Source organism: Leuciscus leuciscus (assembly GCF_965113295.1).
Source record: "Leuciscus leuciscus genome assembly, chromosome: 16".
Taxonomy (NCBI): domain Eukaryota; kingdom Metazoa; phylum Chordata; class Actinopteri; order Cypriniformes; family Leuciscidae; genus Leuciscus; species Leuciscus leuciscus.
This window is the reverse complement of record NC_138740.1, coordinates 21,238,406-21,261,902: the sequence shown is the minus strand read 5'-3', so window position 1 is coordinate 21,261,902 and position 23,497 is coordinate 21,238,406. Positions and strand designations below refer to the sequence as shown.

Genomic DNA, 23,497 nt, shown 5'->3' with positions numbered 1-23,497 from the left:
ATTAAACAGACAAAAGCTAAATATTTCATGCATTTGTTGTTTCCTTTATAGAATCACCGAGGACCAAATAAACTTCAAATGAAACAACTATAATAATTATCACTGACAATCATTCACACTTCTTTTTTTTTTCCACAAACTATTAGGCAGTGCAAATTTACCCTTTGAGACAGTGTTAATGATCTTATTTTTAATGAGCAAGAATACAACATTTTTGAAAATGTATGAGCATTAGACCTTTGGGCAATGCAGCCACAGTCTATTGAGAATAAAAGAGTTATTATGATGTAATTCTGCCACTTTCAAAAGCAAGATAATGCAGCATCAAATTCTCACTTTGCAATGTCTCTAATACTGATATCAATCATTCAGTAATATGAAAAAGGAGGTGGGGCATTGTATGTCCGACAGGCGCCCAGACCTTGCAGTGTTTAAAAGGTAAAGTGATTCCCAGCAACTCCACAATGCAATATCATCATTTAGAGATGTTTGCTTCTGAACTGCTATTTAGCAGACGTTTTCCAACCAAAGCAGCTTATTATAAGTAACTGTAGGGAAATGGTTGCCCTGTACCTTTCGTTCCAAACAGGTATGGACTCTAAAAATTGGGATACTATCAATATAGAGCAGTCTGAATTCATTTATAGCTACATAACAGGTGCAGCCAGTGAATACTTACAAATTGTAGTTGGTAACTGATTCCAAATTACATAACAAAAATTGTAGTTAGTAATGTAATCCATTACATTACACATTTAAGGTAATATAAACTTATACTTTTTGATTACTTTATAACATTGATGTTCATGTTTCATGTCCTTTATTTTGAAGTGTTCCCATTTTCATGTGATCATGATGTGCTCCCCTTGTCATGTGTCCTATGTTGTCATTGGTTTATTGTCTTGATCATTGGGTTCTGGTGTTCCTTGTTTAGTGATTAGTCCATGTGTATTGCCCTCATGTTTCCATTCTATATTGTCTTGTCTAGTATTGTTTGTGTAACCCATTGTTGGTGAGTGTTATGTTGTATGTTTCAAGTTTAGTTCATGTTATTTCAAGTCATTTTCAATAAACTGCATGTGATTTCAATTCAACTCGCCTTCAGTGGACTATGTTGCAGGGTTCATGATGGAACTACAGAGGGTTTGTGAGTTTCATGAAAATGTAGAATTGTAAAATGTTTAAGTTAAAGATGCATGGTTAAATGTCTCACTGAGTTATAGTTCAAATAATAATTGTTTGTCAGGAGTTGATTATACTGTTGCGACTGTTGAGAAAACGCTTCTTAAAGTGAAATTCATGTACTGTAAATCCACTGGTCAAATGCTGTGTGGGTCTGTTTTTAGCAAAGACCTTCTGAACGTAGGGCTTTTAAAATTGTATTATTAGAAAGGAACATTTATAAGAAATTAATAGGGATAATCAGTTCATTATGAATTTTCTGCCATTGTGAGAATAACATGTAATTAATCACAAGTAGCCTACTTAATTTTTTGAATCTGATTAGGTAATCCAGATATGTAATCAGTTACTCCTCAGCACTGCATGGGTGCAGCATAAAGGACCTGTTGAGCATTAATTTGGCATTGATGTAACATGAGGTGATTTTGTACTTTTGTGGAAACTGGAAAGAGGTAAAAAAAAAAACGAAATGCTAAATGAAAGAGCTGGTATCAAAATGTCAACTACTGCAATTTATGGCTGATAAATATGGGAAATTAGGGGAGAGCGGGGCACAACCTAACGCTTTTTGACTTTCTCAGTTTGTGTAAATCTACTTATGGTTCAAAGTATTTATTTTTTCCCACATTAATTTCCCACATGTCTAGTACAATTATGTGGTTTTGTTTTATTAATACAGTATATCGTTTTTTCTTGACATACCCCGGAAGGATGGAAGTGAAATGTGACAACATGCCCCATAGGTGGGGTACATTGTAACATGTGTGGGGCACATTGTAACATAACATATGACAGCTTAAAATGTTATCTGATCTAATCAAAAATATATACAAAACAAACTAAAATATTTTCTAAATAAAATACAATTAAAAAACTTTTTCATATAAAATAATGGCAATTTTTAATAATTAAATATAAACAAATTTTTGAGTTTTGACTACGAACACATGAAAACACAGCTATACAACATAGTTCAAAACAAATAAATAATGAGTCATTTCTGAACATTGACTCTGTCTTTATTCACCTTTTTCTCACGTTTTCCCAATAAAATTAATAAAAGTATAGAATATAATAGCATATTTCTAATAGGGGCTCATTGTAACGAAGTGTTACAACATGCCCCCGCCTGCACAACTGGGATTTAAACCCTGCTAGTGTCTTCTGCTAGTTAGCGAAGCATTAAAGAACTATCTCAACTGTTAAATAACATCTTGGAGATTAAAATAATATCAGATTTGTCTTATTTTATATAAACACAAAAAATAGAGATGAAAAATTAACTTAAGTAAGAAATTTACTTTTGCTATGGTTTAATAAATGTCTATGGATATCTTCCAAAAAAATTATAATTTTGGCGGAATTTTTTTTTTCTATATAGTGTTGATATGGCAACTAGTAAATACACAAAGTTTCGTCATCCAAGCATGTGCAGTATGGAGCTCATAATATGACAAAACGATTTGAATTTGAATTGTGTAAATTTGAATTATTTGCAAGTGTAATCTAAAAAAATTGAATTTTATGGCTGAATTTTATAGACATGTATTTTCAAACAGCTAGTTTTTTTGTTCTGAATTCGTATATTGCAAATATTCAGTTTAAAAAAAATCCAGATTCAAGTTTTCAAGATGAAGAAATTCGGAACTTCAAATTCAGTTTTCTAAAATTCAATGTCAAAAATTCAAGTTCAAAAATTCAGATCTTACAGAAAGTAGGTCACAGGTCATCCACAGGGAAGAGTAAAGGATCTCAGATAAGTCGAACAGAGCATTTTGGCTGCACTGCAGTAGTTTTCTGCCGCAAACGCGGTGGTGGTTCAAGAGAATCCGTGTATCTTTCATTCAGTCGTTTTTTATTTAATATTAAGAGTAGAAAAATGAGAAAACAGCTTGAGTATTAGATTTCTAATATTCTAGTAATAGTAATAGTCCGCTGCAGCAGTTGCACGGAGCTTACAAAACTTAACGCGTGTATTGCAACTATAGGCTACATTTAATTTTCTCATAAAACAACTAGACTAACGAATGGCTCGGTACAACAGAAGAGCCCAGAAAGGGCTTTTTCTCTGTGTAGACCAGCAGTTGGTCTGAATTTGCTATAGGCTGACCTTTATTTACAGGTCTTTTACACTATTGCTGAATAGGCTAATATTAAAATGATTTTTTTTATGACTGTTTGACGCGCGCGCGTTTCTCTCTCAACATGATCCGGTGTGACTTGCACTCATGTGCATGCGACTTATTTTCTGGCAAATACGGTCAGTTAAAAAATGTTGCTGTATTATTACAAAATGTATAGAGTGGAGACCATTTGGGCAAAAAAACAAACAAACAAAACTTATTGTGTTCATTACCCCCACCCACATTTGGGCTTAATCACTGTTATTATTAGGAAATGTATTTAGGTATAGACAAAATCAGTTATGTTTATTTATAAATATGAATGTACCTTGCATTTCCCGGACACTAGCCGTAAGTCTACTTCCTTGGCCTATTTTTTTAGCTGGCCAGTTCTCAAAATCTGTGTGAAAAAGCTGCGGAGCGCGGAGAGAACGCACAATGGCTTTGCTTTGTAAGTTTTTTATTATTTTTTATTTTGGGGGGGGGGGAAGTTTAGTTGCAAGAGAAAATAACACACAGTTTTGTTTAACATCAATTGATAGTCAATATTAATTAAATAAATAAATATAATGTCAGAGAATAAACAAAGCGCATCCTTTTGAGATGTAAATTATAATACATTTTAATAAAACACACAAGGCCTACATCATAAAACTCAGAAGATTATGTATTTTAATATATTATATTATAATACAAATAAAAAGGCGTCATACTTCAGTCGAGTCCCAAAATACACGTATAGGCTAAATCAGCGTCTTCACAGCAAGGGAAATGTTTGGAGTAGGACTGTGTGCGGCACAGCTTGCCCACCAATTAAATTAGGCAGAATAACTTTTTATATGTTTGGTTGACTGTGTTTCATTTTGATAATGAGCAGTCTGCGATATGAAGCAACGCCAGAACTGATACTATGTTGTGTGAGAGCGCGATGCGCGAGCGCCATCACTTGGATTTGTTCCACTGCAGGGAAATAACTTAATACTCTGTTCTTTATAGACATACAGATAATATGACATCATCTGAAACAGTAAAATGTATATTTTTATTTGTGTACATTCAAAATTACTACAAAATATCATGTCATTGAAAAATAAATAAAACAACATGCTGCGCTGCTTTAGCGCGTCTCGGTCTCCTTCAAGATCTTTCTGGCGCTCACCAAAAATGAACCAAAATACAGAGAATAGCCTTCTTAGCCCACCTACTTTTGAAAGTCAACATTTAGATTATTTAACATTAAATGCATTATACATGCCACTTTGGAATAAATCACAGCGTGTTTCATCATAAAACGTGACTTAGCCTATACAGTCCAGAAAATAGGATATAGGTTAGCCTATAGCAAATTCAGACCAACTGCTGGTCTACACAGAGAAAAAGCCCTTTCTGGGCTCTTCTGTTGTACCGAGCCATTCGTTAGTCTAGTTGTTTTATGAGAAAATTAAATGTAGCCTATAGTTGCAATCAGGGCCGGCGCGTCCATATAGGCGAACTAGGCAATTGCCTAGAGCGGCACTTTTGTAAGGGCGGCAAAATGTGTGCCAATCGGGAATGAACAATTCACAAAATAGGCTATATGATTTGCTGAGCTGCCGCTGCGCCGCTCAGCGCCCCTGCTCTCACGAGTCATGACTCATGACTGAGTGATGGGAAGTTCGGATAATTTTACTGACTCTCTTGTTCGATCTCGTTCATAAAAATGAACGAATCTTTTTTTGAGTAATTTCGTTAATTTAAGTGGCTTTAAATGTTACACAGCCAAAATCCCCGATCACATCCACCTACGCATATAGTATATGTATATATTTCCTTCCTCTTGGCCTAAAGTGTTCCTGCAACGGGAGTGTTCTCTGGCTAGAGCGCAGAACAGCGGAGTTTGTATGGACAGAAGTGCATGCCTGAGCTTGTGTTTTGGGTTAAGCTGCGTTGCTTTGACATTGTGGAAAATATAACAATAAACAAAATATAGGCTATTAGCCTTTTTACCCATTATTATCAATCTAAATTAATCTCGATTTTAATTTAACTTAATTTCGTTTTTCTTTATGTAAATTTCGTTTTTCTTTATTTAAATTTCGTTTTACTTTATTTAAATTTCGTTTTTTCTTTACTTAAATTTTAAATTTTGTTTTTTCTTTATTTAAATGGTTTTTTTTCTTTATTTAAATTTCGTTTTTTCTTTATTTAAATTTTACATTTAGTTTTTTTTCTTTATTTAAATTTAGTTTTTCTTAATTTAAATTTAGTTTTTCTTAATTTAAATCTACCCTTTACTGTGTCAGTAATTTGTTAGTCAGAAAAATATAGACTACCTTAAAGTATTGCTTAATTTAACAGACGTGTGTGTGCGTTTTATATTAGGCTTGTTTGAGATGAGCAAAATCTGCGCAGAACCGATCACCGGTGATCAGCGCGAGATGCATGCCGGTTAGAAATGTGTCCGAGTGCGGACCGCCTGGCTCTGATGTCATGCTGACTTATGTCAAAAATCTCTCGCGAGCGCAAGGCGCACGTGTCGGATTTTGCAGTCGAGCGCAGTTGCTCTCCACCGACTGCGCTGGTCAAAAAGCACGATGGGAAACGACTTGCTGACGACACAGCTTAATGCTCATTGGTTTAAACAACTGTGATGTATTGTTCTCTTTTAAAATGTTTGATTTTAAAACTCTAATATCAGGTTTTATGTGTGAATATTCCCAAACTATCTGACAGTGCGATCTCTTTTATGCCATTTAATTTTTATAAAAAAAGAAAATAAATAAAAACACATATGTCTGTATTAAAGAAAAAAAATATTGATAAACATGTATTTGGAATGGAATTAAATAACAAGTACTTTGGGTGTCTTGTTCATTTTATTTATTTTCATATAAAAGCAACAGAACTTGAATTACATCCAGTTTATTAGCAACACTGCACGAGCGTGAATCCCGCGATATCCATCTTTGATCTCGCAATGGTCAGATCCACTACGAGAAGAGAGAACTGTCCGGCTTGCCTGCGCTTTTTTCACTCCTCCCCTCACTGCAGCCGCCTACTCTCGCATACATTTCAGGCGAGGCAAGGCGCATCTCAAACAAGCCTATTGCTAGTGCAGCGTGCGTCAAGTATATAAGCTCTGCCCGCTTGAGGTGCGCCGCTTCCCGCTCGCGGTGTTCTGTAGTTTACTAAAAGTTTATTAATTCTGAACGTGTCGTGTCTCGCGTGTCCATCTATATTGCACCACCAAATGCTACACTGCACTCCCTTGTGAAGTCGATTGGATGAACGGTTCTCGAAATAATCAAAATGCAAACGGACATATAGACACATAGAGATTCCTGCCTTTATTAGAGAGAAGAATATGTTCAGCACCCTCTCGAAGCTTTGAATATTCGATGTTCATTACTACCGCAGCTTCGAAGCTCAAAAAATAGTAAATTCGCCTAGAGCGGCAGAAGTGCACGCGCCGGCCCTGGTTGCAATCAGGTTGCAATACACGCGTTAAGTTTTGTAAGCTCCGTGCAACTGCTGCAGCGGACTATTACTATTAGGCCTACTAGAATATTAGAAATCTAATACTCAAGCTGTTTTCTCATTTTTCTACTCTTAATATTAAATAAAAAACGACTGAATGAAAGATACACGGATTCTCTTGAACCACCACCGCGTTTGCGGCAGAAAACTACTGCAGTGCAGCCAAAATGCTCTGTTCGACTTATCTGAGATCCTTTACTCTTGCCTGTGGATGACCTGTGACCTACTTTCTGTAAGATCTGAATTTTTGAACTTGAATTTTTGAACTTGAATTTTTGAACTTGAATTTTTGACATTGAATTTTAGAAAACTGAATTTGAAGTTCCGAATTTCTTCATCTTGAAAACTTGAATCTGTATTTTTTTAAACTGAATATTTGCAATATACGAATTCAGAACAAAAAAACTAGCTGTTTGAAAATACATGTCTATAAAATTCAGCCATAAAAACATTTCAATTTGTTAAATTTCAAATGTTCAATATTCGTTAAAAAAAAATCAAATTCTGAACTATTTAAACTACCACCTAAAATTCAATTTTTTTAGATTACACTTGCAAATAATTCAAATTTACACAATTCAAATTCAAATCGTTTTGTCATATTATGAGCTCCATAGTGCAGAAGTATTTAAAACAAGCGTGTTAAAACTAGCCCCGCGTTAGGTTGTGCCCCGCGCTCCCCTATATCGAATTTGCAAAAATAGCGAAATGCACATAGCTGAAACAAAAACACTCCTGGCGTATTTTACCTGTTATTTCCATCAGGTTATAAACCAAGAAATGAATAGCAGAAATGTGTGCATTATGTCTCTGTCTGCTAGTGATCCATTACTGATCTATTTTTAACTCCACCCTACACCACTCTCTCTGACACACCTGCCAGATCTCTAAAGGAGGGAAAACATTCTGGAGCAGATCGGCTGTATCAGTCCAACCGTTCGATGGCTGCAGGGCAGCGCGCCCATCTCAGCTCTATACCATCTCGATAGATTTATTGCGACCGAAAAAAAAAAGAAAAGAACGGGTTGTTTGGCAAGAGAGACTCGAGTGAAGGGGGACACCATTTTTAAGACGATTGTAAATTTTCCCGGGTGCATTCGTAAAGGACTTTAAATGCAACACACCCTTGGGCGCGCGGCGGAGAACGCCTGTTACGCACGAGGCGAGTGCGAGACGGGGGCATTTCTGAACAAATCGGTTCAATTGTTAAACTTAATAAAAAATACGACAGTGGCTTTTGGGACGAGCATATCACCTGATGGATCTTCAAGAAACTCTGCTGCGGTGGCAATGGGGCTGTCACATGCCAACGGGACCGAGAGGAGATAACTGGGGCAACTGAAAATCTCATTGTTTTTCGCAAGAATTAGTGTGCTCAGCATACTAACGTTACATATGAGCCCAACCACTACTCCAACCGAAAAAAATTCACAACATTGGCATTATAAGCGCCCCGAGACTTTGAAATTACCAACAACAAAAACAGTATTTGAGGAGGTGAGTGGATTTCATAGGATAATGTCTTTAAAATGCTTATGAAGGTAGCCGTCTTCAGAAGACGAAGAAAAATCGGTTTGCTATGGCACCTGTTGTGAAAGGATAGCTATGTCGTAAATGGATATTCATGGTCTTTTCTTTATCGAGTGGAATTTAAATGAATCTTAGCCTACATTTAAAAAGTTTGGCTAGTAGATTTTTTGACCTACTTTATTCAACTTTAATACAACCGGAAAACCGTTTCTGCTCGGTGTCACTAGTTGGCTAGTTAGACGTAACCGGTAAAAAGCGGGATTGTGAAGACAGCATTCGGTTATTGCTAAACAAAAGTCGTTCAGGAGTCTGGGGAAATTTTGGGGAAATAACCGGCTAATTGTAGGCCTATCTTACACAAGGCTTGCACATTAAACCTAAAAAAATGTATTTATTTTTTATTATTAAAATGTAAAATGTTTATAAATCATGCCACCCAGCAATGCTAAATCTGTTTAAATGGTTGTGGTGACCCGAGGCGTTCATTTACGGTAAGAGCAATGTGATATTTGAATGACTAGTGAGTTATGGCTTGTCACTCCAGTCTCCTGGGGACAAGAGATAGGAGGCTTCAAGCCCGCACTCCGAGCTGTTCGCCAGGCTGTCCGTGGGAACGCAAGCGGCTGGAGTTTTGCGGGGACGTCAGCCTAAAATGCCCTGATAGGCTATACATTTTTTCAAACCCATACTATAATAAACGATAATGGGTCCGGAAAAGTATGGTTTAGAAAAGCCTTTGCGCACGGCGGATGTGTCCGGTCCGTCTCCAACCAACGGAGCAGAAGAAACGGAGCTGTAGAGGGTCACTCACCCAAAGGCTGAGTACGGTCCGTGGAGGTAACAGCGAGGCGTTTTGCGTTCATAACTGACTGAAAGTCTCGGGTACGATGTATTCTTGAAAACAAGGGGCTTGTTCTTGATCAGAAGCTTTTTGGCTGGTATTGAGGCAAGTGAAGTTTTCTCTGCAGATGGTGAACTGGCACTGTGTGAAAGCTCAGTCAATCTCTGGTGTATTTGAATTATAATTGAGTGTCAGTGAGAGTTTAGTTTTCACAGACACAAAAGAAGCCATAAGAAACTGAACCTGTAGCTTTTTTTTTTTTTTTTTTTTCTGTAATATTTTATATCCGTTGAAAGATAGCTGAGTTTATAGGCTATTGCAATAATATTTCTTTTTTTTTTCTTTTTCTTTCTCTGAGCTTGACACTGAATCAACATTGAACTGACGTATTTTGTCAACTCAAGTAGGCTATAGCCTACCTAAAATGCTTCACTGTGGTAACATTGGTGCATTTATGTAAATATATTAAATATATTAAAACATATTATTTTGATTGAGTGAATCAACCAGACCATTAGGTTTCATCCAAACAGATAACAACTAACAGGTCACAAACTGCACATTTCCAATTAAAAAATGTTTTTAATTTATTTTTTACAGTGCATGATGTGTCATAATCAGGATCTTATAATGGAGTTGTCATTCTGAAGATATTTTACACGCTTCATGGTGCATTATTTTTGCTTTAGTAATTTGCATTGTCTCTTAAAGCTGGTGTTTCTTATGCTTGACTTCACATGCACATGTTATATGTTGAAAAAAGGAATTTGAACCATGACGGAAGGGTTAAACTGTATTTTTGATGTGGCTGTTGTGGACACTCCGTGTTAAGTGCAAAGGGTCCCTGGAGCAGCTCTGATATTTCTCTGATGCAACCACAATGTCAGATCTTTCCCTCCCTCTATCTCTTTCTACATCTTTTAAAGCCCATTCATAAGGTTTTCACATTTCCGTCAAAATCAGCTTCCATCTGCATTCTCAGTGACCTTGTGAAGGTCGTATAATTGTGTCTTAGATGCCATTGTGTCTTTGACTGTCAGATTTTCACTCCCTGAACTATTTGTTAGACTGAATCTCTTTTATTGCTTTGAGGACGAGTACAACAGTTGACCTTGTGAAGGTGCATTCTTGTTGTGGCTCATTATCGTCACTGTCCCATGTGTTTCTGTTTGCGGTCGTTTAAGGAACTGGCTAACATGCGTCCTAGGATGGTGCGGTGTCTGTCACCGAAATGCCAATGAACCCTCTTTAAGAGGTCCTGGAACAGTGCCAGGAGCAGATGTGCAAAACCAAAAAGCCAAGATAACACCTGCCACTCACGACATGTGAAAGCCTCACACCTTTTCCGGTACTGGCCGATGTGTCGGTCCCTTGAGTCAGACCAGCTAAAAGGTGTCTTGGAAGAATCCATTAATATAGCATCATATGTTATTTGTCATGCCAACAATGGCTGTCACTTCCTTTCAGTATCTCGCTCTTTCTCTATCTCCTTTCTTTTTAAAACTATTAAATGACCAGTCCTTGCCACACTAAAGGCTTAATGTGACGGCTGTTTCGCTCAATATCAATTTGCATCAGCATTCACACACTGCCTGTGAATTAGATATGGGTCAGATTAGGATTTAAAGAAGTTTAGAATAGAATGTTTGTCAAGGTTACTCTTGCAACCTCAGAATAACATACTTCAGAATCCGTTACCAAAGCAACAACATACAGTACAATTTGGCCTTGGTTATTTGTAATTTGCATGTTTTAGCAAGTAAATGCCAAGAAATTGAGGGTCATTTGACTGACAACATTTTCCAAATATGTTGCCTTTTAAAAATGCATTGTTAAAATATTACATTTACTTCTATTTTGAATTTATATTTAGCTTAATGTACTGTTCAATATTTTGGGGTCTGTAAGACATTTATTTGATCAAAAATACAGTACATTGTTGTGAATTTTTTTTGGTGCAATTTATAACTTTTCTATTTTTATATATTTTAAAATAAGTATACTGAATTTTCAGCATCATTACTTTTCTAGTCTTCAGTGTCACATGATCCTTCAGAAATCATTTTAATATGTTGATTTGGTGCTCAAGTGACATTTCTTATTATTCTCAATGTTATATGGTTGTGCTGTTTAATATTTTTGTGGAAACCATGATGCAGACAGAGTCTGTTTTCCAGGATTCTTTGATGAATAGAAAGTTCAAAAGAACAGCATTATTAAATAGACTTGTTTGTAACAATGTAAATGTTGTTACTGTCAATTTTGAATAATTTAATGCAACTTTTGAATGGTAGTGTATGTTAGAATCCACCACACCACACAGGTCAAATTTAAAAAATGAACTAAATGACTCATCAATGGCTCTTTAAAATATTCATGTGTAGATGCCCTTAGCTGAGCCTAGTATCAATCAAACTGCACCCAAACCTGCCTTTAGCTAAAGCCCTTTTAATATCTATGGTAATTACAGTAGCACAGACCCCAATTGTACAGCTAGGGTTCGTCCTTGGTGAGCATCAACACAAATTAGCTGCTTCGACCCCTCTGCCAACTCCTCATAACTTACCCTTAATTTACATGAAACTCTCTTGACAGAGGCTCTGTGCGTGTCTCAGAGGATTCCCTATTATAATTTTAGAGAGCGGTAAGCTTTGTGCTTTCTGGTGTTTTAGATGTGTCTATAGATTTACAAAAACTCTCTCAGGTAGGTCAGTGCTTCATTTTAACAGCATCACAGGGGCTAAACTGATTGAAACAGACCAGACACTCGAGACACATTTGAAGCCTTTGCTTGATGCACTGACGGTGAATCAAAACACTTAAAAAACAAAAACCTAAATCCTGTGGAAATTTCTCATCTTTTGGCAGGCTCCTAGAAACAGATCCACAGTTTTCAGTCCATAAACAGTTCAACTAAATGATATGGACAACTTATCTATGACTTATCTATGTTGGCACTGTCATTGTTTTCATAAAATAAAGCCCTGTTGTGCTCATAGGGGGAAAAAAAAGAAAGAAAAACAAATCAATGGCTTAAACGAATTAGCCCTCAGACACACATTTTCAGTGGGTCCCAAAGATAAGACCACTTAAAAAAAAAAAAAACGCTTCAATTGATTAAAACTGAGCAACATAATAATTGAAGTGAAAAAATATTGATATAAATATTGATGTAAATTAGGGCTAAGTTCCCTCAAGTCCTTGGGATATTGCAGGGGTTCTCAACCCTAGTCCTCGAGGGCCACTTTTCCAGCAGAGTTTAGCTCCTGCCTGTAGCTCTAGTAATCCTAAAGAGCTTAATTAGCTGGTTCAGGTGTGTTTGATTAGGGTTGGAGCTAAACTTTGCAGGAAAGTGGCCCTCGAGGACCAGGGTTGAGAAGTGAGAATGCCTGGTATATCGTATACTTATATTTCAGTTCATTTTATATATATATACATTTATATTAGGGGTGGGAATCTATTGGTACCTCACGATTCTATTCAAAGCTATTCTTGAGGTCACAATTCGATTTTGAATCAAATTTCGATTCAATATATGCATGGATTTGATTCTAGTTTATTGATTCTAGTTTATTATTTGAATTTAGTTTTTGTGTCACTTTTCCTATTTGACTGCGGTAGACAGTTTAATAGGTCTAGAAGAAAAATAATCCCCCTGAATGAAATGTGAACCTTGAAATGTAGCCTATTTAGTTTTTCTTCCTATTTTAGTCACTCCAGTATTATAAAACAAATCCCATTTAAGCTGACTAAAACACTGTATAGTCATCACTGTATGAATTAAATATAAACTGATTCATATTAAAGATACAAAAGTGATTCAGTCAAAAGCAGTGAGTGATTGTTTTTAATTAACATTAATAAAACAGACAGCAACAGTTTATGAGGCTGCTGTCCCTTTAAGAATGAATGCACAGATCTAATATACTGTTACACATCTCCTTGCGTAGGACATAACAGATGGTGTTTACGTGAACACATGACATTGTGCATTTACAATTGTGTGTGTATTTGACCAAGCAAGATTTTTCCCCCACCCCTATATATATATATATAATATAATATGCAATGAACGCAGAATCCGTTTTTTTCTATCATCCTTTGGCCAGCGTTACATTTTCATAGAAACATCAGTAGCTGTTTTAGTATCAGTGATACTGGCCTTCATTCATAAAAAGATGCCATTACAGGTACAGAATTTAAAATATAAAATATACAATATACTGTCTTTATGTAGTCTCTACATTAATTTGGAGATTAACTGTGAAATTATTACATTATAAAATATATTTAAAAAGTGTTTAATTGCGATTAATCACATAAAAAATGTTTGTGTGATTAATCAAGTAAATTCTTTTAATCGATTGACAGCACTAATATATATATATATATGTGTATATGTATGTCAGGTGTGGCCGAGTACAAAAGCATGACGAAGGAAAATATCTAAACACAAACTGTCTTTATTAATTCCACAGGAGAATAAAGCAAACACATGACCGGGCAAAAACTGAACAGAACAGGGAGTAACACCAGACTACATGATGGAACTAATGAGTTAATCAACAACAGGTGAACTAATGCCGCGTTCCAGGCAACCTGTAACCCGTGTTTTTCCAACTCGTAACTGGGAGTACATCGTTCCAGGCAACCTGTAACCCGTGTTTTTCCAACCTTATACCCGTGAATGTGCACTGGAACGGCAGTCAAACCCGTGACTTCCCACCGTGAAGTCGTACTAGATCGATGTACTCCCAGTTACGAGTTGGAAAAACACGGGTTACAGGTTGCCTGGAACGCAGCATAAATGAAACAGGCACAGACATGGAAATTAGGTGAACTTCGGGTGTGTTTACATGACAACGGTGTACTAAAAACAGACGACAACGTTTTAAAACGATCCCCGTTCACACGGATCTGCGAAAATGACTAAAAAGGCTGTATTATGCATGCCAGGCCAGTAGTTGGGACGTCACATGCGGGAACATGTAATATGTATGTGTATGACGTCACCGTTTTCACAAATTCACGTTTTTGTTGTTTACATGGAGATGGTAAAGATATAGTTTTCAAAACCTTGCATTCTGAAACCCTTTTTTTAAAAGCTTGTGTTTTCAGGCCACCATAACGCTGTTGTCATGTAAATAAATGGCCAAATTGCATAAAAAAGTTTTCCGTTTTCAGTTGTAAGCGGTGTCGTGTAAACATACCCTTAGAATGACAGAACCAAACACAATAAACACAACATAATCTGAAATTGTAAAAATATAAATATGTAACTAAAAAAAAATCTGTGAATTTTACATTAAAAGAGGCAGCTTTACCATTAGAACTTTCGCAGAACTTTACCGTAAAACATATGGTAGTGTCATTTTTACATTTTACAGATTGTACATAATTTTACAGTTAAAAACATATTTCATTAACTGAAATATAAGTGTACAATATACCAAATCACTGTAATCTGTTTTATACCTTTATAATAGACTGACAACCACCTTAAAAACACTGATGGTAAAGAGGAATTGAATGAATCAAAGTTTATCACAAGTAGCTTTTCCACAAGCTGAGGTAAATGCTAATATAAAGTGTGTATACACAGTGTTTGTACATACGGGCATTTATGTATTTGAATGTTATCCTTAAAAAATAGTTGAAATGTATTCTCCTTTCACACCGCTGTGTTTATTATACACTGAGGAACCTGTTCGCCTGCGCTCTATCATTATTTCTAGGTCTAGTCACTTTCTTTCAGCAACAGACATGAGATCATTGCTCACTTTTGGAGGGTTCGGTGAGGCTGCAGGCACAGGGGTTGCGTGTTCATCGATTCATCTCAGTTGTTTGTTGTTCCTTTGAAGGGTGAAGATGCCTTTTCACCATGTGAAAGCAGGGCTGCTCTACACAGACAACTTCCTGAGCACCTCTCTCTCTGAAACCAGTGAAGAACAGCTTGCCAACATCTCCACAGAAGAGCTTGGCGGTGAGTGTGTGTGTGTTTTGTTTGGATGGCTGCTATATGTATCAACTCTGAATGTTAAAATCTGAACTCTTTTCTGTTTCATTCCAAACATGCATGCTATTATTATTTTATTAAACACAAGGAAAATTGTGTCAGTAAGTTTGTGTAAAACACCAAAATGTAGGTTGTTTTGTAAAAATCAAAAGACCTCAAATCTTATTTTCCATTCTGCATATTTCTAGTTTGAATTTTGGTTATGACACATGGAAGAACCAAATGCCATTTTGGCATCACTGATGTCATTTCTTGGCACAAGGCATCTAGTAGATTTTTGAATCTGAATGTGAACATGAGATTTCAGTTTCAGCATAGGGAAGAGTATAACTTAAAGAAGATTAGAACTTAAACGTTGCTTTGTTCCACACAGAAATCTGTAGTATGGCTTCAGAAAACTTGGAATATATTGTTTTTGACTGCCCCTGGTAATTATTAACTGCTGTTTTATAAGAAGAAAAAACAACTGCCTATTGATTCTGAAACATCAAGAGGGTGAATAATACCCTTTTATAAACTTTTTCTGATAAACTACTTCCTCACTGTTTTTAATGTGGTCATTCAGTGCTACTTAATAAAGCTAACCAAATGAACCTCAGGGTTTACTCTCTCTCTTGTGCCTTCTGATAAACATTACAAACCCATTACAGTTTCTGACCCATACAGTCCAATGCAACTGTAAGTTTCACTTCCTCATCTTGTCTTGCTGGTCATGTGTTAAGAAGACAGTGCCTTAGGGCACACAAGAAGAACATTTATGGTGGGTTTGAGGGTAGAAACAGTACAGTGGTTGATTTGAAGAGATGTTTGAGCTGTGAAACTCTCAGATGGGCTTAAAGCTTGCAGCACCTTCTTTTAAAATGATTGTTTTGACAGACCATGAACTGAGGGATGTCTACAATGGAAGGTTCAGCATTTTGCTTATTCATGAGATAAGAACTGTAAGGGGCAGTTCAGAGGAGGTCTGCATTTGCAAAAAGAAAAACTCTTAAGGGAGACAAATATGACCATGTTAAATAATGAGCCAATGACTGGATCAACTTATTGGTTAACTCATATTGAATGAAATCTAGAACCTTTTGGCATTTGTCTAAATCTGGTACTAAGTTGCAAGTAATGAATTCATAGACAAATAGCCTTTGTTAGTAGGAAAGAGTGGAGAGGATTTGGTTTTGCTAATGGTAGAGGAATTAACCCACATGATCGATTGAGATTGACTTTACATTCCAGTGTTTGGGGTCCCAGAGACCCCCAATGGTATATGTTTAAAAATACCAATTGTAAAATAATAGGTTTCAAAAATTAACCTCTTAATATTTATTAATTCCCATTTTTTTTTATGATGTACTATTCAGGAAAAACCCTGTTCCCTGTTCCTGTTTTGCTACTTAGTTCCCTTAGTTAAAGTCCCTGTAAAGTCAAAATTAAGTATGTGTTCTGAGTTTGTCATACCACCGAAAAATGTGTTATTAGCCACCCAGCCCAATTTGAATGATTAAAAAAGCCGCCAAGTAAATAAAATAAGCTATCAAAATCTCGAAAAAATGAGCAGTAGTCTCAGCTCTCAAACGCTGGGGGCGTGTCCGCTGGCTGCGCTGAAACCACGCCCACTCGCGGGAAATATGACTCGCACACAGCTCGTGCATGTCGGCGCTACGGGAGGATGAAGGCCGAGGCGGACAGCGGGAGATTGTCGGTTCGGCCCCATTCACCAGTAACAGCGGATTATCAGTGAATTCCAGTTGTCTCCGACGAAAGTAAACTATCCTGATCTCTACAGAGGCGGGTGTGGTGGTGATCATCAGCTCTCCATCAAGGTAACGTTAGCTCTTTACAAGATTAATCCACCTCTTCTTGATATGATCATTTTTCGGAAATTTAAATAAGGACACCGATCTGTTTTCTAAGTGATTGCATCCAGGAAATACGCATTTACATGACGAAGGCATAGCCAGAGCCGTGGGCATAGTAGCTAGCAAACTGTAGGCTGTCTATAGTAACTCGCGATTGAGCGGCGATAGGCTTAGTGACGCCGTGCGTCATCAAGTAGGGGCCCAATCAAGCTCAGGGGGTCGCAGTGCGTCATCAATCCCCCGTTTTAGCCCCGCCCAAAAAATCCGGCTCACAGCAATGGTGAAAAACTGTTTAACGGTCTAACTCCACAATTTAGTACTTCACAGTTCTCAGTCTTTGTAATATGTTTTAGCAATACATTTCTAGCATGTATAATGTGTTTAGAATTTTTTTGTAGAATTGCCTTTACAGGGACTTTAATGATTACCTTCACCTGTTGTTCATTTGAGTTTCCTTGTTATAATAATAATAATAATACATAGGTCTTATATAGCGCTTTTCAAGGAACTCAAAGACGCTTTACAAATGAAAACAAACAAACAAAGACGAGAGTGCTATTATAGATTGTAGGTGAGCTGAAACAGGTGAGTTTTGAGCAGTTTTTTGTAGGTGGTCAGTGAGTCCGAGTTTCTGATGTGGATGGGGAGTGAGTTCCAAAGGGTGGGGGCAGCGATGGCGAAGGCTCGGTCCCCCAAAGTTCGGTGCGTTGATTTGGTGATGGGTTTGAGAAGGTTTAAGTCGGCAGAGCGGAGGCGTCGGGAGGGGTAGTGGTGCTGTAAGAGGTCTGTGAGGTATGGAGGGGCCAAGTTATTGAGGGCTTTGTAGGTGATGAGCAGAACTTTGTAATGGATGCGCTGTAGTACAGGGAGCCAGTGAAGCTGTTGGAGGACGGGGGTGATGTGGTCTCTGGATCGGGTGTGGGTGAGGAGGCGTGCAGCAGAGTTTTGAACGTATTGCAGTTTTTGTAAAACAGAGGAAGGAAGACCGTATAGGAGGCTATTGCAGTAGTCGAGTCTTGATGTAATGAATGCATGGATTAGAGTTTCAGCAGCAGATGTGGAGAGGGTGGGGCGTAGGCGAGCAATGTTACGTAGATGGAAAAAGGCAGTTTTGGTGATATGACGGATTTGGGGCTTAAATGTGAGTGTGGGGTCAAAAATGAAACCAAGATTTCGGATCTGGGGAGAGGTGGTAACTGTATGGCCATCGACGGAGAGAGTGAAGTCTTGGGAGGAGTGATTTGGGACCAATGACGATGATTTCCGATTTATTGCATTTGAGTTTAAGGAAGTTTGCGTTCATGCAGGATTTTATTGCAGAGAGGCAGTTTGTGATGGTTAATACTGTGGCAGGAGTGATGGATCTGGTGCTGAGGTACAGTTGTGTGTCGTCAGCGTAACTGTGGAATTTTAGTCTGTGATTTTGAATGATAAGTCCAAGGGGAAGCATATACAGGATAAACAGAAGGGGACCTAGCACCGAGCCTTGAGGGACTCCGTGACTGACAGGTGTGGTGTGAGACGTACAGTTGTTGATGGATATGAATTGAGATCTGTTGGTGAGGTAAGAGGTGAACCAGGAGAGAGCTGAGCCAGAGATGCCAAGATGTTGTAGTCGTTGTAGAAGGATGGAGTGGTCAATGGTGTCGAAGGCGGCAGAGAGGTCAAGTAGGAGGAGAATGGAGAGGGAACCAGAGTCAGAGGCGAGTAGGAGGTCATTTGTTACTTTGAGTAGTGCAGTTTCAGTAGAGTGATGAGTGCGGACTCTCTGTATATTTACGTCCTTAGTTTCCTCTGTTTATTATTCCATGTCATCTAGGGGCCGTTTACACAACACTGTTTTCAACTAAAAACGTTCCACTTTTTATGCCTTTTGGACATTTATTTACGTGACAACAGAGTTTTGGGGGCCTGAAAAACGCGAACTTTTGAAACCGGGACTCAAAGTGCAAGTTTTTGAAAACTATATCGTTATTGTCTCCGTGTAAACTACAAAAACGTGAATTTGTGAAAACGGTGATGTCATGCGCGTGCGTATTACATGTTCAGTCTATAGGCGTGTAGTGTTTCTTTACAAAGTGACTACTACTGGCCTGGCATGGCTAATACAGCTTTTTTTAATCGTTAAGACCGTTTTTTCATAGATCCGTGTGAACTGGGATCGTTTTGACAACGTTCATGTCTGTATGCGAAAAAACACAAATTTTCATAATAGAAAAATGCAGGAAATTGTTTTTCCTGCAATTAGAGAAAAAATGGTTTTATTTTTTATTATTATTTTATTTTTTATGTTCACTGAGACATAAAGAAAAACACAGAAGAGTGCCTTCTGTATGAACGCAAACACGTCTTGGGATTGATCCCAGGATGGGGACATAGTAACATTGCTGGGATCAGTCCTGGAACAGTCCTGTGTGAACAAAAGGCAGGGCCAATGCCATAAGGGGTGTATCGAAGTGATGACGCATGTGTCGTCGCAATTAAGTAGTTATCGTGACTCTTTGACCGGGTGTTTTAAATGCAGTTCAACGTTCACGTTGCATTTTAACTTATAGTAGAAAGTTTGTGTTTGTCAAGGAACAAAGAAAAAGTTTGTGATCATAATAGAACAAAGGAAGGATAAAAAATGCTGCAAACACATCACATCCTGATGTCATTTGTCTTTACGGGATCTGTATGGGATGTGTGTGAACGCATGCACAGATTCCAGAAAAGTTCACAGAATGAACCAAAAGCAAACGATCCTGGGACTTCTGAAATGGGCTTCTGTGACATTTTTAATTGTGGACATTTGAAGCATATTATTACATTTTGTTTATAATCAGTTCTCACATGATTAAGCCCAAGATTAATATTGAAAATGAAACAATGGAAAAAATGTAATGAAACTTAAACTGCCAGTAGGTGGCAGCAAATCCCTGTCTTAACGAGTGAGTCGTTTAATCATTCAGTCAAACGATTCCTTCAAAACGTGGACTCATTCCGTTGATCGGAAAAGCACAATGGCTCGACTGGATTTGCTGCTAAATTGAGCAAAACTAGACAAGGATCTAAGTCTAAAATGAAAGTCACCCAACATTAACTTCTTGTTTATTGAACTGTTGTATAAAATCAATAGGCTATCACATTTGCAGTCGTGCTGATATTCGGGAAAACAGCTGAATATATTCTGTAAGTATTAAAAACAAGAACTCATACAGAGACATTTTTCAGGGGGGGGGGGGGGGGGGGGGGCAGGCATTTTAATTATTTTTGGAGGCATTTTTGCCCCAAGGTTTTCAAAGGCGCATATTTAGTGTGCTGTGACTGAATGTTGATTTCTGAATGTTGATTTCTGTGATGGCGGGGGGTGTGGCTCTTTTTTTGAGTCCAAGCAGACGGAGGTCCCTTCTGTTGCAAGGCCCGTTTCAAGTGAAACGAATTAAACATAGCAAAGGCCCCTACTGTGAGGGTTAAGGATATTTTATCTAAAGCAGTGAAAAAACATTCAGGATTTGTGAAATGCAGGAAGCGCTCAGTTCAGCATATTACAAGATACATAGCTCAGCCTCTTTATCCCAGAATAACACCAAGGTGGGTCTTAAAGACGGCAGAAAAATAGTGTAATACTTCTCCGAAATGATCTGAGATACGTGTGTTATTTTTGTTGTTGCCATTTGCAACTTGGTGTGGGTTCCTTTAGCCTGAGCTGAACTGAAAAACCAGCACTGATGCACTTTGAAACGGTGGATAAACATTCAGTCACAGCACACTAAATATGCGCCTTTGAAAACAGAATGAGCTGCATTTAGTATGTCTGCTGTTTGTGTGATTGGGCTCTGTGATCTTACTGCCGAGAAAAACATGCATTATATAATACATAGTCTAATGCTCACTGATGAAATGCACACGTTCAGCTGATTCACTTGAATTCTGAACGTCAATTGAGTTATTTGTGATTACTTACTGTTCTGCACTGCGTTGTTAATAGGGCTGTCAAAATTGCTCAAAAATGACGTTCGAATATTCCCTCTAAAAAACACACGAATATTCGAACTATTCGAACATCTGGTTGCGCATTTTTTCAATGACGCGCATTACGTCAATAACAGGACAAATTAATACAAAGAGACATACATAACTTGTATAGGTAGTTAATTTAAGTTTAAACATATTTGACAATGTATTACCAACACAAAACCAAGTAAATAAACTAATGGCCAAGACCGCAGACCTCAGTCTCGCTCACTCGCAGGCACTCTCTCTCTCTCTCTCTCTCGCGCCCTCGCGCTCACGCTCTCTCTGCTCATAACGGTTTAAAGGGGTGGTTGATTGTGATTTCACTTTTTTCATTTTAAATGGTGTGTAATGTTGCTGTTGGTGCATGAACAGTATCTGCAAAGTTGCTGCGCTGAAAGTTCAACGTAAGCAGAGATATCGTCTTTTAAAAATCAGGAAGTTTAATGCCTACAAAAACGACTCGAATGGGACTACAACGAGATACTTCCCGGGTTTTATACGTAGCTAACCCATGCAAAAAAGGGGGCATGGCCATATTTCTGCGGCTTTGTCGAAGAGGAAGAGTTATAGTGGAGAGCTGTAGCCATGCCGTCGAAAGTGTGTTATTTTCACCCAGCTGCCAGGTCTTCTGTGTTCGGGCTTCATATGGACGCTGTAGTTCGTCAACAATGGCTAAAATTTATGTTTGATTATGTTCCTGAAAATGTCAATCGTAATAGCTCTCTGTGCTGCGCATTTTACGGAAGACAGCTTCCAGAATCTCCACGAATTCAATGCCGGATTCAACAAGAAACTGTTACTAAAACATGAAGCAGTTCCAACTTTAAAACCAGAGGCAGCAGTTGTTGGGCCACAACCTGTAAGTAAGACTTACTAATGTTTGCATGTATAATTTCAGACGTAATGTTTTAGTTTTATCAAGGACGTAAACAATGCCAGCGCTGGCTTTAGTAGCCACTTACACGTACAAACGCGTACAAACATTTTGGACCTGAATTTGTAATTATGTACTAATTTTGTAAATGTATTTTCCATGTATATTTTATGACGTAATTTTTCGATTTGATCAAGAACGTAAACCAATGCCAACGCTGTTTGTTTATAGCCGATGCTATTTTGTGTGTATAAGACAAACGTGTATAAAGTTCAAAAAATTATATGTAATCGCAACAGCCAACTTCAGCTGCTGAAGTTAAAACAATAACTTTAAAAAACTGTATTACTCAGTCATTTATTCAGTTATATTAAATGTTTAATCAGGAGAAAACCGTATCTCAAAAGCTAACAAGCAGCAGTAGCATTTTCAAGTAACAGCGTATCGAAATTCTTATATAATAATAGTAGATTAGAATAGAATAGAAAAGAATAATAATAATAAAACATTTACCATTCAGAAACGTTTTGTAAGAGCCGTGTTTGCTGAGGTTGCTTGACTCTCTTCTTTGCCGCTTTCTGGGTCTGATTCTGGCTCAAACTGATACGGCAGTATTGACACCATTATTTACATTGGACCGGAGCACATGCAACTTTCGCCCGTAAAGGTAATGGGCGTGAAGTTTCCGGACAACATGCACTACGCAGTTTAGCCAATTACAACACACCGGCCCAACTAACCAATCTGAGCCCATTGCCTGTTTCTGAGGGAGTGGTTTCATAGAATCAGGAAGTCAACCGGTCGTTCAAATGACAGAGGAGAATGCGGCTTACAATAAAGGTGAAATTTATGAAAAATAAGACAAAAAAAAAACAAAAAAACCCTAAGACATGTTATATTGCACCCCATAAACACAATCATGGAAAGAAAAAAAGCAGTAAACCACCCCTTTAACCAATAAGCACATGTTGAGTGCTGATCAAGAGTTTTGTGCAAGCAATTTAAGGTCGCGACTCTTGTCCCAAATATAGCAGGCTTCATTCAGTGATTGAAACAAATTTATTAACATTAATTGAAGTTTTACAGTATAGAACCGACATTGAAAGCTCCGAGCGAGCTGTGCTGTGGTAAACATGGAACTTTTCTGTTTAACTTTAAATAAAATGAGGCACACAATTCCGAGAAATGTGACAACAAAGAACTTTTACCCTGAGGTTCATAAAAAATAAAGTGCTATTAAAAAAGAAAAAGGCTACTTACATTATTGGTGCTTGTATTAAAAAAAGGAAAAACTGACTGCAATTTATTCCATTGTCTTTTAGTGCACTGTCAACTTTCAGCAGTGACGCTGTGCTAGACAGTGCGACTCGTGACCTGTCCCTCAAGTCTTGTTTATAAATTATACTCGACGCGTCCGCACGAGCGCGAATCGCACCCTATCGTTTCAAAGAATAGTACAACGGCGAGCGCGTCGAGTATAAACGCCTCGTCCGTTTGGGGAGGTGCGCGCGCAGTCTGCGGAGACTCGCGCTGTGGAGACAGGCGAAAGTATAAACAAGGCTT

At 37.7% G+C, this 23,497-nt stretch overlaps 1 protein-coding gene across 2 annotated transcripts in view; it reads left to right on the top strand.

Annotated features, from left to right (window-relative positions):
* Positions 1–7,708: 7,708 nt before the first annotated feature.
* The window catches only part of caln2 (calneuron 2), a 47,059-nt gene continuing 31,270 nt past the window's right edge, over positions 7,709–23,497 (top strand). Inside the window, exons 1-2 of one of the 2 annotated variants that reach the window (XM_082140538.1) lie at positions 7,709–8,318; positions 15,054–15,175. In XM_082140538.1, the coding sequence (XP_081996664.1) occupies positions 15,061–15,175 (115 nt within the window). In that variant the 5' untranslated portion in view covers positions 7,709–8,318; positions 15,054–15,060. Of the gene's footprint in view, positions 8,319–8,961; positions 9,189–15,053; positions 15,176–23,497 lie in introns of those variants that run through there. The other variant, XM_082140539.1, reaches the window with a different exon arrangement.